At 41.6% G+C, this 19,080-nt stretch overlaps 1 protein-coding gene across 1 annotated transcript; it reads right to left on the bottom strand.

Annotated features, from left to right (window-relative positions):
* Positions 1-10,654: 10,654 nt before the first annotated feature.
* LOC109911618 (putative nuclease HARBI1) lies at positions 10,655-18,724 on the bottom strand. Its single transcript, XM_020510957.2, has one exon. The coding sequence runs from the start codon at positions 18,153-18,155 to the stop codon at positions 16,998-17,000; it is 1,158 nt and encodes a 385-aa protein (XP_020366546.1). The 5' UTR covers positions 18,156-18,724; the 3' UTR covers positions 10,655-16,997.
* Positions 18,725-19,080: the final 356 nt, after the last annotated feature.

Here is a 19,080-nt window from a genome sequence, read left to right as displayed (position 1 = left end):
AAGTTGAGGTTAGGGATAGATGTTTGATTACTCTATGTCAAGTCGGCATAAGGAAGGGGAAGTGTTGGGTATTCTAAAAGGCATTAGGGTAGACAAGTCCCCAGGTCCGGATGGGATCTATCCCAGGTTACTGAGGGAAGCGAGAGAGGAAATAGCTGGGGCCTTAACAGATATCTTTGCAGCATCCTTGAGCACAGGTGAGGTCCCGAAGGACTGGAAGATTGCTAATATTGTCCCTTTGTTTAACAAGGGTAGCAAGGATAATCCAGGTAATTATAAACCGGTGAGCCTAACGTCAGTGGTGGGAAAGCTGCTGGAGAAGATACTGAGGGATAGGATCTATTTACATTTGGAAGAAAATGGGCTTATTAGTGATAGGCAGCATGGTTTTGTGCAGGGAAGGTCATGTCTTACCAACTTGATAGAATTCTTTGAAGAAGTGACAAAGTTGATAGATGAGGGAAGGGCTGTAGATGTCATATACATGGACTTCAGTAAGGCATTTGATAAGGTTCCCTACGGTAGGCTGATGGAGAATGTGAAGTCGCATGGGGTCCAGGGTGTACTAGCTAGATGGATAGAGATCTGGCTGGGCAACAGGAGTCAGAGAGTTGTAGTGGAAGGGAGTTTCTCAAAATGGAGAACTGTGACCGGTGGTGTTCCACAAGGATCCATGATGGGACATCTGTTGTTTGTGATATATATTAATGATTTGGAGGAAGGTATAGATGGTCTGATTAGCAAGTTTGCAGATGACACTAAGATTGGTGGAGTAGCAGATAGTGAAGGGGACTGTTGGAGAATGCAGCAGAATATAGATAGATTGGAGAGTTGGGCGGAGAAATGGCAGATGGAGTTCAATCCAGGCAAATGCAAGGTGATGCATTTTGGAAGATCCAATTCAAGAGCGAACTATACGGTAAATGGAAAAGCCCTGGGGAAAATTGATGCACAGAGAGATCTGACTCTTCAGGTCCATTGTACCTTGAAGGTGGCAACGCAGGCCAATAGAGTGGTCAAGAAGGCATACGGCATGCTTTCATTCATCGGACGGGGTATTGAGTACAAGAGTTGGCAGGTCATGTTACAGTTGTATAGGACTTTAGTTCAACCACATTTGGAATACTGCATACAGTTCTGGTTGCCACATTACCAAAAGGATGTGGATGCTTTGGAGAGGGTGCAGAGTAGGTTCACCAGGATGGTGCCTGGTATGGAGGGCGCTAGCTATGAAAAGAGGTTGAGTAGATTAGGATTATTTACATTAGAAAGACGGAGGTTAAGGGGGGACCTGATTGAGGTCTACAAAATCATGAGAGGTATAGACAGGGTGGATAGTAAGAAGCTTTTTCCCAGAGTGGGGGAATCAATTACTAGGGGTCACGAATTCAAGGTGAGGGGGGAAAAGTTTGGGGGAGATATGCGTGGAAAGTTGTTTACGCAGAGGGTGGTGGGTGCCTGGAATGCGTTGCCAGCAGAGGTGATGGAGGCGGGCACGATAGCATCATTTAAGATGTATCTAGACAGATACATGAATGGGCAGGGAGCAGAGGGATACAGATCCTTGAAAAATAGGTGACAGGTTTAGATAGAGAATCTGGATCAGCGCAGGCTTGAAGGGCTGAAGTGCCTGTTACTGTGCTGTAATTTTCTTTTGTTCTCTGCTGGAGCTTGGGTTACTGCAGCCCAAGGCACCTGCTATGGTGATCACCAGCAGGGTCTGAGATTTCCCAAATAGTGCACAGACCTGAACTCCCTGCACATGCCTTGACTAAATCGAATATTCATTGCTTTTATTTCACTCTTACTTCTACTCAAGCACAGACTTGAAAAATCTTAATCCTGTTTATGCCAGAGAGACAAACAGAACCTCTTAACTCTATCAAGTTAAGGAGTTTAGTTTTGAAGTTCTATATTATTAAATGTCGACATATTTTTTAAGTGTACTTACATCTCAACTTAAATCAATATCCAGTCACAAGAGACAAGAGAAATCATATGCTAACTGTCCCATTGTAGCCCTATTCCCCTCCTCACTTCTTTGCTATTTATGTGCCTGTGGATTATTTTGCTATTTTGTTTTTATGTTCCTTGATAATCTGATTTAACGGTTTTTGTGTTTTCTTTCCTAATATTTTTTGTTTTCACTGTTAATCTCTTAGTCACTGCTCTTTTCTTGCTGCCCTCTGCTGTCCAATCCTGTATCACTTTGAGTGTTCTCAATTTTTCCCTTACGTCCTTATTCATCTGCACTGTTTGGTTAATTCGTGTTTCTTTTCAATAATATTTACTTTTCCTGCTGCTCTGTTGATCAACTTTTTGAAGATTTAGTATTCTATATTTTCTGTCAAGATTGTTGTCCACTTTATTTTTTCTCACTTCTATTCTCAGCCCCTCCAGACTATCTTCAATGTATTATTTACCCTGCCTGTGTCCTTCTGAGTCATGATCCAATTTTCATCTTTTCATGGGATATGAGCATTGTTGGCAAGTCAGTTCATCCCAGCCTACGCTTGACAAGCTGGTACTGAACCAAAGGGATTTCACAATTTTGATTTAGTGACAGTGAGGGAACAGTGATTTTTATTCAAGTCAGGATGGTGAGTGATTTGAATGATTTGACTGGCTTCAAATCTTGTATTTTTTGACCTGCACTTATGAATCTATTGGTTTCAATCCTTTTCAGTTAGTCCACAGGTATGAAGAAAAGTGACAATTTAAATTCATTGAGGAGAAAATTATGGCCCAGGAAAAATAAGCCATTCTATCCAACAAGAAGTTCTGAGAAAATCTGTCAAAAGCATACAAGGTGGCTCAAGAATATCTTAAGGTTCTCATCAAAGTAATGAAAGATCAAGAGGATGAGGCAGCCCAAAGATAAATTGGGAATAAAATTCCAGTTCTGGTGTCCTTGCCAGGGAAATCACTGAAGGTTACATTCAGTGAACCCTACTATTGTTAAACAGAGACTCAAGGTATTAAACTACATAATTCTATACTCCCAGGCAGAGGAAGTAATGACAGTTATTGCAATATAAAAGTGCTGAAAAGCGAGTCAACCAATGACTGCACTCCAGGTAATGAAGAAGAAAAATAGTGACGTGAATACACTGGAGGGTTCAAACAATGAGTCAGAGTGCAAAGGTTCTTAGACAAACCCTGAGTAATAAAATTAGCCAGTATAGAGACATTAATAAAGTTTGGATAGAGTATTGCACCACCTTCTGGACAAGTCTGAAGGTGATATAGCCAAACTACAATGAATATGGGTTGGTGTCTATTGATTGATCAGAGTGAAATTCTTTAGCAATACACCATCTTGATGAGGGAATTGCTACACCCATCAACCAAAACCCTTTCTGACTCAATCCTGGAAAATGTGTTCAAGTTAGAGGGGTAATTAATTTTACACCAGACAATATGTTCATTGAACCAAGTCAATCGAGTTCTTCAGTCATACTGATACCAATACTTGATATAGTTCTTTCATATTTCAATCTACAGTTCTAAAAAGCAGAAAAATAAAGAGACATGATATTTACCGTATACATTGTTAAAATGCTTATGGTGATAAGAACATGCTGTATTTCAAGAATGTTCTGAAAAAAACTTTGCTACATTAAGGCTTCTATTTCCCCAGAGGCAAGGCAGGAAAGTGAAATTGTTATATTTTTTGAGACAGATCCTAACTGAAAGGAAAATGGAAAAGGGAAACTAAGAAAGGAAACTAAGGCTGAAATTGTGACTGGAAATCAAAACTTCTGAGGAGACAAGAGCTCAAAAGATGAATCCAGTGGTCCAATACAGGCAGGCTGAAGATGATAGAGGCTAGATCCAGAAGCTAAGAATATGCAAAGATACTGTTACAGCAATTATGTCTGTTACGGGAATATTCATCCAGACTACTGTAAGCAGACATTTGAGAAAAAATCTGAAATGTCAGGTAGGCACTGAAAGAATGAAGCCACAAGATTCCATGGTTTATAATATCACTGAACAGGAGAGAAACAAAAGTAAAACTTTCAATATTACCCTAGGTTACCTCTGAATGCACAATCCCAGAATCAATATAAATTAAACATTAACTGACAGATGAAATATGATCAATTAGAAACTATAAATTACACATTAAATAGCAGATAACAAAGAGAGATTTTACAAACTGACTCAATAATCTGCTCAGTATGGTATATCATTAATCACAGCCACAAATATTGGAATAAGGGATCTTGCAGATGAGCAGTGTTTCAATGCGTCTGCTGCATTTGTTCTTAATGGTAAATGTTGTGGCTTTGGAAGGTACTGTCAGAGGTGCCTTGCTCACTTGCTTGAGAGCATCAAACAGTTTGTACAGGTAGTGGCAACTGCGCTTTGGTGAATAAGGGAGTGAATGTTTAAGATGATGACAACCAGACAGCATTATCCTGCATAGTGTCGAGCTTTTACTATGTTGTTGGACCCACACTCATCCAGGCACATGAAAAATATTCTAAAACATTGTCATATAGAGTCATACTGTCATATAGCACGGAAAGAGACCCTTCAATCCGACTCGTCCATGCCGACCAAGTTTCCCAAATTAAACTAGTCCCACTTGCCTGTGTTTGGCTCATATCATTCTAAACCTTGCTCTGATAAAGCTAAACCAGCTCTGGTGAAGAGTCATCTGGACTTGAAATGTTAGCTTGCTTTCACTCCACAGATGCTGCCTGACCTGCTGTGATCTCCAGCATTTTTTGTTTTCAGTACAGATTCCAGCATCTGCAGTAAGTTGCTCCTACTCATTCTAAACCTTCCCTATCCGTATACTTATCCAAATGTCTTTTAAATGTTGTAACTGTACCTGCATCTACCACTTCCTCTGGCAGTTCGTTCCACATATGAAATCACCCTCTGTGTGAAAACATTGCCCCTCGGGTCTCTTTTAAATCTGTCTCCTCTCACCTTAAAAATAGTTGGACAGTCAGTAGATGAGTTACTCACCACAGAATTCCCAGTCCAGCCCTATCCATGAAACAGTGTTTATATGACTGGTCCAATTAGATTCAGCTCAATGTTAATTCGTGGAATGTTGATGGGGGGACGATGAAGGGTTGGAGGAGGGGGGGTCGTCATAACGGTAGTGCCGATAAATGTCAAGGTAAGATGGTTCAGATTTTCTTTTGTTGGAGATGGTCATTCTCTGCATTTATGTGCCACAAGTATATTTGCCACTTATCGGTCCAAGCCTGAATGTTGTCCAGGTCTTGCTGCTTTATTATCTGAGGAGTTGTGAGCAGTACTTAATAATCTACAATTGTCTCTCCACTTTGGATCTTGTGTTTGAAAAAGGTTCAGTATTGAAGCATCTGAATGTTTTTACGCGTAGGCAAGTACCCAGAGCAATGCTGAGGTCTTGCAGCACAGTGGTAGCATTCTACCTCTGAGCCAGGAGACCTGGGTTCAAATGCCACCGACTCTAGACATGTAAAATAGCGTCTGTGAATCAGCTTGATTAGAAAACATTCACCCAGAGCAATGCTGAAGGTCTTGTGGCCGTGTGGTAGTGTCCCTACCTCTGAGCCAGGAGAACAAGGTATAAGTCTTAAATGCTCCAGAGTTGTGTCACGACATCCCTGGACACGTTGATTAAAAGAAAATACCCAAAGTAATGAGGGGTCTTATACCACAGTGGTAGTGTCCTTAACTCTGGGATAGGAGGCCTGGATTCGAATCCAACCTGCTCCAGAGGTGTGTTGTAACAACTCTGAACGGGTTGATTAGAAAATAACTCCCAGGAGCAAAGACTGCAGCAATATCCCAAGGATGAGGTGATGGCCTTAAACAGCCACAATCTTATTCCTTTGTGCGAGGAAAGACACCACCAAGTAGCATTTACCCATAATTCATGTTGCCTTCAATTTGCAAGGTCTTTTTGATGCCATACTTGGTCAGATACAACCTTGATGTCAAGGGCAGTCACTTCTCCAAATGAGCAATTTTGAACGTGTTTGAACCAAAGCTGTAATGAGGTTTGTTGCTGAGAAACTCTAGTTATTGCTCTGTAGGTGCCGTTTGACAGCACTGTCGACAATACCTTCCATTACTTTGCTGATGATTAAAGCAGATTTAGTAATTAGCTGGATTGGATGTCACCAATTATTTTGCCCAGTAAGTACCTGGGCATTTTTTTTTACATTGTCTGGCAGATGCCTGTTGCAGCTGTACCAGCTTGGCTAGGTCACTGTGATAAGAGAAACGTACTGGTAATCAAATCCCACTACTCCATCAGTCAGTCCATTAGCATAAATGTGTTCATTCAATCACCAAAATGACCAATTGATTCCCTTTTAATCCAGAATGAAAGATCTCACCGGGATTCTTTAATGAACTCAAAATAACCTATTTATTACAGCACAGATCTTGCTTTTAAAAGCAAGTGGCAAATACTGGGTAACATCTAAGTTACAATCTGGAAATAGAACTAAATCTCCCCAAAACCAAAGACAGACACAATCACATTACTCAAAAAGACAATTGTCTCTGCAGGGACTATTGTCTTTTTGAGTAACGTTTAATGACAAAAGGCAAAAGGAAATAACACCCCTGTTGGCCAAGGGTTTGAAAACAAAGGGTAGAATTTAATTACTTCCACATTCCATCAAGTTTATTGGGAATGAAAAATAACTACTGACTGTCGTTGACTGACAGAAGGTCTTCAGTTTAAATTGAAATCAAGCTGGATCTGAGTCTTGTGAATGTGGCCACACTTCAGTATTTTAGGATTTATAAGGTAGCCATAATTTCAGATATGTTCTGAGGAAGAATCACCGGACCCGAAAACTCTGTTTTTTCCTTCACAGATGCTGCCAGACCTGCTGAGCTTTTCCAGCAACTTTGTTTTTGCTCCTGATTTACAGCATCTGCAGTTCGTTCAGTTTTCATAATTTCAGATACTTGGAAGCTTTAACACATTCCCAGATGGCTCTGCCTAGAGAGATGGAGAAAGACTTGCAGCTCCAAACTAACCAACCATTATTGCTAGGTGACAATTTGCAAAGAGGCTGTCATAGTTTTTTTTAAACAAGGCTTTCATAGGAACATAGAAAAAAGGAGCAGGACTTAGGCTATTTGGCCTTTTGAGCTTGCTCCACCATTCAATATAATCATGGCTTATCATCCAACTTAGAGCACTGAGTTCCTGATTTCTCACCAGACCCATTCATCACTTTACTCCTAAGAACAATACCAAACTTTTTTTTAAAAAAACATTCGATGTTTTGGCCTCAACCATTTTCTGAGGCAGAGCATTCCGCAGACTCAGCGCTCTTTGATTGACGAGATTTCTTCAGCAACTGAAGGCCATAAACCCAATCTCTTATCAACCTAAACACTGGCTTATCTTTTCTCCACTTAGCTTTCTATAAACAGCCAATTAACTGCAGAACACGTTAAACATTAGATTTTATTTCCAACAGAGAATGTAGTGAACCCTTTTCAAGCCAAAGTGCCCAGGCAGTTCCGTATCTTCCAGTCTTTCACGTAGTTCTTAGAAATAGAAAATATATTCCCAACATGCCTCCTCAGGGAGCGACAATAACCACTGAATTAAGCTCAATGTTTGGGTTTTGTGAATGAATCCACATATAGCAGATTCAATATAGTATAGATAGCAGATTCTCTTAAAGATAAATGACTACCATATTCAAACAAAGGTGTAGCCATGTAATGCTACATAACCTTATACTGATGGTTTGGCCAAAAAAACTGAACAAGAAGGTATTTGTGCAAAGGGAACAAAATCATTCACTATCTACCAATACAAAGTTTGTTATGTTTTTTTCAAGTTATAAACCAAGGAGTCCCTTGAGGGCAGCAATGCCTCTGCACCATCATTGGCCCATGGTTCTGATTGTCCACGCATTCTCATGCGAAGCTCTCAAACCCATCTGCTATCTGCTTCTCTTGAGTCTGTCTACCTCATTTTGTTGCTGCCTGGTTTTTTCTGCATTGGCTTCCTCAGTACCTGTATCAGACTCTGCTTATTCCTCATCAGAGGAGACAGGTATCTGGTCCGTTTCCCCCTCATGTAAGTTCGCAGTCCCCTCATTGAGCCAGGTTGTGCAGAGCAGAGCAAACATTCATTTTTCAGGAGACGCTGTCTCAGGAGGGCTGGAGTGCTCCTCCTGAACTATCCAGCCACTGGAAGCACATCTGCAGAAGGCTAATTGTCTGCTCACTGATAGCTCTCATAGATACATGGACAGCAAGGTAGTGCTTTTCAGCATCAAAGGGTTTCACACTGTTGTCTTTAGCCCTGTCTTCCAGAATACAGCTGGTCACCCAAAAGCCAGCCCTACAGATGATGTGGGGGAGTAAATACTTGAGGAACCTGGGAGTTGTATTGAACGTAAGCATCAGGCTAGTTCCTTTGTTAGCGGGTGCATTGCTACAGAAATTGTTGCCTATGTTCACACATAAGCCAGACATTGAAGGAGTGAAAACCCTTCCTGTTCAAGAATCTGGCTCAATGGTGTTGCATGTGTTCAGTCAATTTCTCCATTTCCCTCCATATTCCTGTTCTTCCCATTGATCCCACTCCCATTCAGGTCCCATGCCTAGCCTCATCCTTACATTGCCCCTTATTCAATTCACTTGCTTTTTCTCCCCACCCCCCCAACCAGTGCAGCTAATTAACCCATTGTTTTCCCCACCCTCAATATACACCTTCTACCATTCCTTGTCCCCCCTGTCATTATGACTCTGTCCTCTACTTCCCAGGATTTTTCCAATACCTCCAACTATCAAAGCCTTTAAGTTCCCATTCCCCATAGTTCCTTTCCACGAAGCCTCCCTCACCTTTCTTTATTCTTTTATTCATTCAGGGGATGAGGGCGTCACTGGCTAGGCAGCATTTATTGCCCATCCCTAACTGCCCAGTGGGCAATTAAAAGTCAGCCACATTCCTGTGGGTTTGGAGTCACATGTAGACCAGACCAGGTAAGGATGGCAGTTTGGAGACAGTAAGAACTGCAGATGCTGGAAGCTAGAGTCAATAAACGTGGACCTGGAAAAGCACAGCAGGTCAGACAACATCAGAAGAGCAGGAAAGTCAACGTATGGGCCAAAACCCTTTGTCAGGACTCAACTGCCAGGATGGCAGTTTCCTTCCCTAAAGTATATTAGTGAACCAGAGATGGGTTTTTACGACAATTGACAGAAATTTCCAACGATCTGTGAAACTTTTCTGTTGAGACCCCTTTTCTCTGAAGCTTTCTTCTAACTTAAGCCTCACCTTCATATCACATTCCTTTTTCAATTGATTCCCACTTGCTTGCACCAGTCAGGTTTGATGATGTCAGCTACTGTAGTTGCTTCACTGGGGCAGGCTAATGGGCCTGGTCAGCTTTCACCTTTCATACTACTTAGGAGATACAGCCTTCTGATGAGCTGATGACCTGGCGAGGCTTCAGCCTTTGAACTGTAAGTGTTTGTACAAAGAAGCAGCTTTGTTATGAAGGAACCAAGTAACAGAAGAGGTTTGTATTCACCAGAGCTTGAAAGAACACTACCCTGTGAAGTACACACCTCATATGGAGAGTTGGGTTTGTGGACACGGTTTCTGTTTATGATTCCAGCAGGCTGGGGTATTATTGAGTATTCAAGGCATGCTAATGAATGCAAAAGGTTTTCCTGACCATGAAAGCTATCCTGCCTGAAATATGCTGAGAACTTAATAGCAAAACTCTAACCTACTGTTGGAAACAGAATTTCAGCCTACTATTCAAGTTCCCAGAGTCTATCCTTCTAAAAGGTCTAGGTTGTCCCATAGGATTCAGCCTTTAGCTCTGTTTCTCTCTGCACCGAGGCTGCCTGTCCTGGTCAGTACTTCCAGCATTTTGTGTTTTTATTCAGGTTTACAGCATCTACAGCATTTTGCTTTGTAGGTACAAGGTTCTCTTGATGCCTGCAGCGATGAGGATAAAGTCTTCAGGAAGGATGAGCCAACTGACCATGGTACAGGAAGCCATTCCATTAGGGGCGCGAGATGGAACATACTAGAGACAGCATAGTCATTAGAAGACATTGTCATCTGCAAGTGTGAATTGGAGTACCCAAAGGATGTGTTACCTGCCCAATGCCAGGGTTAAAGACATCTTCCGACTGGAGACATTGAATCCTGAGCTGTCGCAGTCCAAAATGGCAGATGTGGAACAAGGCATGAGGATCTTAGCTGTTCGAGAAGTTGCATTTCAAATTAATAAGCAGAACCGCCAAAGTAATAATCTTTGAATTGTTACCTAACCCAAATGCAATTGGCAGGTGTTTAAACAGATCAAGAAGTTATTTGTATGACCAAAAGAATGGTGGGGAGACTGGAGTTTTGATCCATGGGGCACTGACACCAGTAGTGGAGGAACAGTGAGTTGTTCCATGACAATAGACTCCACTTAAACGTGACTTTGAGCTAATGTCCTTGCGAAGTGTAAAACTAGGGCTGCCAATGGAGAAATATGTAGAGAGGGTACAACGCATGGAAAATTTATAAACCTGAGGAGCAAAGTGAAGGCCAGAGTAGAGTCGTGCAATACTCCTAAGTAGAGATAAACATTGTGCCAGGATGGAAACAAAATAACTGTGCAACCGTGACATAAGGTCAAATCAAGGAAAATGGTAAAGGTAGATTTTTTTTTTTAATCAACCTGTTCAAACAAAATGATAACGGTAAAATTAGGAGTGCTTCATGTGAATATACAATGCCAATACAAAAGACAATTAGTGATAACTGTGCTTGATCTAATGACCATCTCAATAACATAGCTGCACAGAGACCAAGGCTGGAAACTAAATATTCCAGGGTACCTGATATTTCAAAAAGAAACAGGCAAAATGGACAAGGCTAGATATGAAGGGTTAGCATCAGGGTCAGCAGTTTGGAAGATCTTGACTTTGAAGAACAGTAGTACCAATATGGATAGAAAAAGAAATAAACATGAGTGAGAATAATTTATATGATCGGAGTTACACTTTTGGATAATGAATCAATCAATAAATAAGAGGAAGGTAGCAAAAGCCTGAAAATTTGTAGTCAACTTGGTATCTTTATTACAACAATATTTTTTTAAATACAGGATTTCTAGCTATTCTTTCACCAAAGACTCTAACAAAATCAAAACTTTGCACTCCAGAAATTACACAAAGCTGTCCATGTGTAAAATCAGACCTCAGGATACAAACACAAATTTTGTCAAGAATCTAGCCTTGTGGCTTTTTAATTATAATAAAAATAAGACTAAGTTGGGAATTGTTTGCTCCTGAGTTGAAAAGGCAGTTTTACATATGATGGGATTCAATTTATTTTTAAGGAATTAAAAGCATTACTTCCTTGAAATTTTCTTATCATGTAATTTTAGCATCTACCATCAAGATTCCTGTTCCATCACAAAATTCTTGTTTAGGATTCAGCAACATTATTAACTGTTCCTTCCTGGACTTTAAGATTGTGTAATGGCATGGTCATTGGAGGTGGACAGTAGAAATGCTGGAGATTAAAAAATTTTATAATCTTTATCTATAGAACCAACACTGGTGCGTCTATTTAATTAACCTAACCGCACTTAACATTTTTTCATTCAAATCTAGTGAATTTTAATTTTCAGCATGTAGAAAAGCTTCCAATTGATAAGTACTAACAAATAATTATTCTGATTTTACCATACATAATTGATTCCACTATCTCAGTCACTGGATGGCATCCACCTCTAAATCATTCCAATTCCATTCCTTCTACCCTACTAGTGTCATCCCACGTTTGGACTCCCATCCAACATGGAAGAAAATTATCTCCAGTCTTGGTACTGTTGTTGTTGGACTCTCTTTACCTTCCACTGCTTACTGTTCTCCATTATCATTGCCTTATCCCAATGTCCCTACCCTGTGGAGAGGTGCTACAGATCTCCATAGGCCCCAGGTGCCTTCCCAGCTAAATGAACCTACCAAAGACATACTGCTTAAACTAGTCCACAAAACAATCGTTTGGACAAAGCTATTATTATAGATTTTATCAAAAAACAATGCAGTAATCATGAGGGACTTAAAACTTCTGATAAATTGGATAAATCTAATCAGTAAAATTAGTTTAGAAGATAAGCTTATAAATTCCCAAAATTATACATCTTTGAACAACCCAGGGAACAGGCAACTTTATGTCAGGGTTAATTAGTAATCTCATAGTAATGGATCCTCTGGGAAAGAGTGATCATATGACAGAACTCACTCTGAGTTTGAGTAACATATATAAAGTCCCAAGCGAGAGTACTGAACTCAAAGTCAAATACACAGGTATGAGTGTCAAACTGACTGAGGTAGATTTGAAAATTAGGTTAAGAGATACAATGCTAGATGAAGACTTGTGAATATTGAAGTAAATGTTTTCTTAGCATAGGGCCAACCAGATTAAAAATTAATGGGTCAGCGGCATCAGTAGTCACATAAGGAACAGTTGTTTCATTGAGATGAGTTCCAATTAAACTGCATTGAGAACATTGTCCTGGTGAATTGTATGACCAGGGCTTGAGTATACGGTTTTAAACTAGGGAGAGAAGGGGAGAGGGTTCAAGGTGATAGAAGAGTTAGAAATCTAAAATAAAGATCAAAACAACAGAAAAGTTTAATTATATAAATAAAGACAAACAGAGTTGGACACAGTGTTTAAAGGTAATAATACATCAGAGAATAAGGACCGTGCAAATATTAGTTAAAAAAAACTTCTATCTGAATGAACAATGCATTTACAATAAGGTAGGTGAATTAGTGGCACAAATAGAGATAAATGGTTTATATCTAATTGCCATTACAGAGACATGATTGCAATGTAACCAAGGCTAGGAAAATAAGCATTTCAGGATACACAACACTGAAACAAACGAACAGAACGGAAAGGGAGGTGCAGTCTTGATACCGCAGGATGACACAAGGACAACAGTGAGAAAGGATGTGGTTCAGAAGATCATGAATTAAAATCTTTATGAAGATTAGAAATAGCAATGATCAGAAAACACTGTTGTCAGTAGTTTATAGGACCCCTAATAGTTATACTCCTACTCAACAGAGCATTGAGGAAGAAATAAGTGTAGCTTGTAACAAAGGCAATGTAAAAATTGTGGGGTAATTGATCTCCATATAGACTGCAACAATCAAATGGGCAAAGCCGATCTGGAAGATGAATTTGTGGAATACTTTTTCACAATAATTACTTGGAACAATATGTTGTGGAACCAACTTGGAATAAAGCAATTTTGATCTAGCATCATACAACGAGGTGGGTTTAATCAATAATTTCAGCAGAAAAAAATTCCTTGGGAATAAATGTTACCAGAATATAATTAAATTCCAAGTTTGAAAGCAACATATACTAGTTGCAATCAAAAATCTTAAACTTAATTTGAGCCAATGATGTAGGTTTGAGGGGAGAAAATTCTGAACTTGTTTAGACAAATAGAAAAGACATGTAGATGAATAAACGGGAGAAATAGACAGCCAAGCAATGAGAATTTAAGGTAATTAATATCAGCGGAGAAAACATGTTGGAAAAACTTGAGGAAGTAAAATGCAACACACTTTCAGGGCCAGATGGCATCTATCTGAGGGTTCTAGAGGTGGAGCACTGTTTATGACATTCCAAACTCCCTGGATTCTACAATGGTCCCAACAGATTGGAAATTAAATGTCACACTGCTAATCAAAAAAAGGAGGCAGAAAATAGGGAATTACCCAAGATAAGGTACAGGCCAGTTAATCTAACATTAGCTATTGGGAAAATGCTGGAATTTATTATTAAGGAAGTCTTAATGCACTTAGCAGATCATAGCATGATTTGACACAATTAACATTGTTTTGCAAAAAGGAACTAGTATGAACTAGCAGGGGTAAGTGATACTGTCTCATCTATTTGCAACCTATACTAATGACTTATACGAAAAGATTGGGTCTAATATATCCATGTTTACTGACAACACAAAGCTGGGTGGAAAAGTGATCTCTGAGGAGGACAGATCTGTTATGAGATATACACAGGTTAGGTGAGAGGGTAACAAGGTGTCAAGTGAACAATAGTATGGGGAAATGTGGAGTTATTTACTTTAGATGATTTTTTTTTTAAATGGTGAGAAACCATTAAATATTGGTGCTCAGAAGGAAGTTGATGTCCTGTACGAGGTACACAGAAAGTTAACATATAGATACAGCAAGTAATTACACAGGAATGTATCGCAAAGGGTTTTGAAAATAAATGAGGGGAATTCTAGCTGCATTTGTGCAGGTTTTTGAGAGACTGCATGTGGAATATTATGCAGAGTTTTAGCACTCAAATTATTTTCTTTACCTTTTAGAGTCGTGCAAAAAAGGTTGACTAGATTCCTAGGGATAAGAGATTGTCCTACAAGAGTAGAATGAGTCTATACTGTCTGCTGTATTAAAGAATAAAAGGTGATCTCATGCAAACGTACAAAAGGGGTTGTCAAGGTAGACGCTAAGGGGCTATTTTGCCCTTGACAGGAAAGCTTGGGATGAGGGGGCAGTCTTTGAACAACGTGATGGCCATTTCAGACTGAAATGAGATTTCCTCGCTTGAAAGGTTGAGAGTGTTTGGAATTCTGTTCTCCAAATAGCTGCAAATGTTCACTAATTCATTATGTTCACAGCTGAGATCAAGACGTTTGGACTCTACAGAAATCACAGGACGTGGCGGATGGGATTGGAAAGTGAGTTAAGGCCAAGGAATAACTATGATCATCTGAATGGTGAAGCAGACTCGAGGAACCACACATCCAGTTCCTGTTTCTTAGGTATGAAAGTATTTCAGTAATTCAAACAAATCAGCATATATTTAGCACTGATTTATAAGAAATATTATACAACATTGAATTTTAGGATGCAGAAATTAATATATACTCCATAAAAAATGTAATTCTAAAAAAATCCAATCAACCTCTCAAAGAATCAATTCTGATAAAGAGCTCACTTGATTTCTCTTTCAGATTCTGATGTGCACTTCTGACAATTTCTGATTTTCACCTCAATTTTGTAATTGCCCTTTAAGTTCTCCCTACCCATTTCTTGGAACCTGTAAGATGCATGTTTTGTTCATGCTGACAGAAGTGGAAATTTCACTAGAATAGCTTTTAACATCCTCCATGCAGCAGGCACCACTGACAAATGTGGGAGAGCCATATGGCCAAATGGTCTCCTTCTGCTCCATAACACCTCTGTGCTTTGGCACACTGTAATGCTGACGTTTGGACTCATGAAGCAGTCAGCAACAAACCCAATATAATGCCAAGATATGAAAAGAAAAATCTGTGTTAAGGTAGCACCATTTACATCAGGGCACCCTGATGCTTCAGTACCAGTGAGGTACAGTACTTTTCTTAAGTGTATTCACTGTTGCAATACTAGGCAAACAGCAATCAGACATGACAACAGACATTCCATTTCAATGGCGTCGGCTGAAGGATAAATGTTAGCCAAGAAAACTCTGCAGTTATTCTTTAAGTAATGCTACTGGATGATATCCACTGAAAGGATCGAATGGCCAAGCTTTGACATTTCAGACCTCCAACAGTGCACAATGAAGTGTTAGCTTAGATTATTTTCTCTAAGTCTCTGGAATGGTCTAAAAACAATTACTTCCGACAAGAGCTCTACCATATTTACAATACACCAGATTAGACTCAGAGATTTCTACTCCAACAGGCATCTTCAGTAGAGCTACATGCAGTGGACACAGAATATGCAGTATGCACATTTGACATATTGTTACTGTATTTGTAATCGATGTAGTAAGCATGGGAACGTCCTTATCACTGTATAACCCTGGAGGATTTTCTTCAAGTCCATTCTGATCTGTCAGTTCACTAACACTGACATTTTCTATTTCATACAAATAGTAAAACATACTGCTATTATTAAGTTAAAGTTAGTGGTTACTGTAAATAGTATTTTGCTGTTCTGCCCATTAGCAACTTGAAGTTATTTAATGCATAAAGTCAAACAGGAGAAGACACATTCACTGCAAACACCAGTGCATCCTTGAGCAAATTTGAGATTTATCACAGAACACTCCCTTTGACAGGTGAAGGGAGATTCCATTACATTTGCAAAACAATTAGCGTTATGAGTTGAGAAACATTTTGCTTTCATTATGTAAACACTAAACCTACATTTGCTAAAGATTGGAAAGAGCAGTTTGCAAACAATCCAATTACCCAAAACAAAGCTGTTAACACTGAAATTTGCTACATCCACTGCATTAGAAAGTTATGCTGTTCACGAGCAGGGGGTAATATCACACGCAAATTTCCTGGGTAAACACCTACATATGAGGTGGTGCAAGTTCTGGCCTAATTGTGTTCTGAAAGTGCAGTGGGCAGCTTAAGCTCCGTTCGATGACTGAAATCCACCTGCCTGATTCTGGCACCTCTCAGGACAATGGCATGTGCCAGTCCTCCTCACAGTTCAATGGTAGTAGATGAGACCAGGCTGCCCATGAGCTCCCTCCAGATAAACACTCAGTAGCAGCTCCTCAATACGCCCCGGCCGCCAATGGGTTGACAGCCACTTCAGTCCTATGACCCCTTCTGTACAGCAGGTGGTGCCACTCATCACCTGCCGGGCCCTCAGGTGGTATAAAGTAGTAGTAGTAACCGATGAGGGAGATCGGAAGTGATAGCCCATCACCAAGATGAATCAGGATGTAAATAATGAGCACGATATTCATTTGCTTCGACTGTACAACATGTCTTTATTACTGTACATTTTGCACTGGTCACTCGTGAATAATAAAGTCATTTTGGAATAGGAACATCTAACTGGTGTGAACATATATATTCCGGTCATAAATATTGTCACAGTGCTTTTTGGGCATCGAGGGCTGCTCAGCAATCACGTACTAAGGTCGGTAGTGGTTTCAAGGACGAAAACTTGCTTGGTATTTGGCACAGGAGAAAACTGCTACATCATCAATGGCTGAACTCCTCCTGCACAATCTGATTTTGAATGGCCCTTGCAGCAATCAGAGATGAATCCTCCAACTGATCATCCTCCTCAAACGGCGGGGCCTGCAACTCCCTTTCCTCAGGCAGCAGTGGTTCCTCATCATCTATGTTGAATAGGTGGCCTTCCTGCAGTGCAAAATTGTGCAGCACGCAGCATGCTATGACAATTCGTGCCACCCTTTGGGGTGTGTACTGCAGAGCTCCACTGGATCTGTCCAGGCAGCGAAACCTGCTTTTTAACAGTCTTATGGTCCTCTCCACCACGGCTCGCGTCGCTGCCTGAGCTTTGTTGTATGCTTCCTCGGCCTGGGTTTTCGGTTGGCTCAGTGGAGGCATGAGCCACGTTTGCAATGCGTATGCCTTGTCTCCAAGAAGCCACCCTTGAACGTGGTTATCCTCGTGGAAGAGGTCAGGGAGAGTTGAGTGCTGTACAATGACAGCATCATGACAGCTTCCCGCATGCTTGGCATTTACATACAGGATCTTCTGGTGAGCATCACAGACAATCTGAACATTTAATGAGTGGAATCCTTTCCTGTTCACAAATATAAGTGGTTGTTCTGCTGGTGCCTTCAGTGCTACATGGGTGCCACCAATGGCACCTTGAACTTTGGGGAATCCCGCAATGCAACAGAACTCCTTTGCTCGTTCCCTCTGTTGCCTAGGCGTGATGCCAAAGTTGATAAATCCTGGAGCTCTGTTGAAGAGCACATCTGTGACCTGTTGAATGGCTGCCCTCACAGCTCCTTGGCTGATATTGCACATGTTCCCGGTGGCACCTTGAAAGGATCCAGTGCCAAAAAAATTCAGCGCAGTGGTCACTTTCATTTCGACAGACAAGGCTGTCCTAGCAGTGGAGTGCGGCTGAAGATCTTCACGAAGGAGTTCGCACAAATTGGCAATGGCACCCTTGGACAATCGCACTCTTCGAATGCAGAGATCCTCCGACAAGTCTTCAAAGGATCTGCGTTGCCTGTAGATACGCTGAGGTGGGTAGTACCTGGTTGGGTGGTGTCTTTTGCCATGCTGCCGTATCCGCTTGGCCTCCATTCGTTGCTGCTCCTCCTCCTCCTCATCTTCCACAATGATGGTGTAGAGAGGAATGCCCATGGGAAATGCCATAGTGTCCTCTGACTCTTGTTGGGTGATGGTGGGAGTGGGTTACAAAATGTAAGGGTGATGATGATGATGGTAGTGGTGGTGGTGATAAGACTGTTGCACCTGGAGGGATGATGGTGATGGGGGTGGGGGGGGGGGGGTGAAGATGCTCAAGTGCAAAGTCTCAGTGAGCAAGCCTGTGCAGAGATGGGGAGGCAAATTTGCTCCTTGTGGAGCCAAAAGCAGCAAACTTTGGGGAGATTGTTTGTAGGGGGGGGAGGAGGAGGAGGAGGGGAATCCTCAAACCTTCCAATTGCCTCACATCCGCCTGCGGTCACGTGAACGCAAGAAGTTTCCCAGGGTGCAACAGCGGCGTAACATCAGGAAATTCCCGGGCGCAGCGGCGACGGCCTCTCAGTCGTAATGTGTGGCTCCGCCCGGTCCAGGACACGGCCCCTGCCGCCCAGCCAGACACCACACTCCGGTGCCGCGCTTTCCCGCCGCGCCCTCTCCCTCCGCTGGCACAAATTTTCGGCGTAACGGCGGGAACACGGCCACCGGCGGCTTGGCCCCACCCCCTCCCTGAGACCGCGCCCATCCTGCCCGGAAACTCTTGGCTGCGCCTGCGCCGCCCTGTTATCCCCACCCTCCCTGAGACCCCGCCCCTTTGCTGGGCGGAGCCTCTTCCCCCTCACCGGGTGACGGCCGCAGCTGCGCCTGCGCCGCCCTGATTCTCCTCCCCGTTCTCCATGGAGATCGCCAAGCTGCGCCTGCGCTGCTGTTGCCCCGTTCACCCCTGCTGAACCCCTCACATCCCGGAATGTTCCAGATCAGACGCCGGGAGGTCAGTGGAGTGTGATTATGTGTTGGCGGATTAACCGTTCGGCCTGTGTACTCCTACGATCTGTGCATTTTTAAAATATTAATTAGGGGACACTCCCCGGTGTCC

Source organism: Rhincodon typus, chromosome 15 (genome assembly GCF_021869965.1).
Source record: "Rhincodon typus isolate 14 chromosome 15, sRhiTyp1.1, whole genome shotgun sequence".
NCBI lineage: Eukaryota > Metazoa > Chordata > Chondrichthyes > Orectolobiformes > Rhincodontidae > Rhincodon > Rhincodon typus.
Note: the sequence above shows the minus strand (reverse complement) of the source record. Positions and strands in the feature narration are given on the sequence as shown.

Coding starts and splice junctions, on each gene's coding strand:
- LOC109911618 (XM_020510957.2), bottom strand. CDS start 18,155: ATGGCATTTCCCATGGGCATTCCTCTCTACACCATCATTGTGGAAGAT.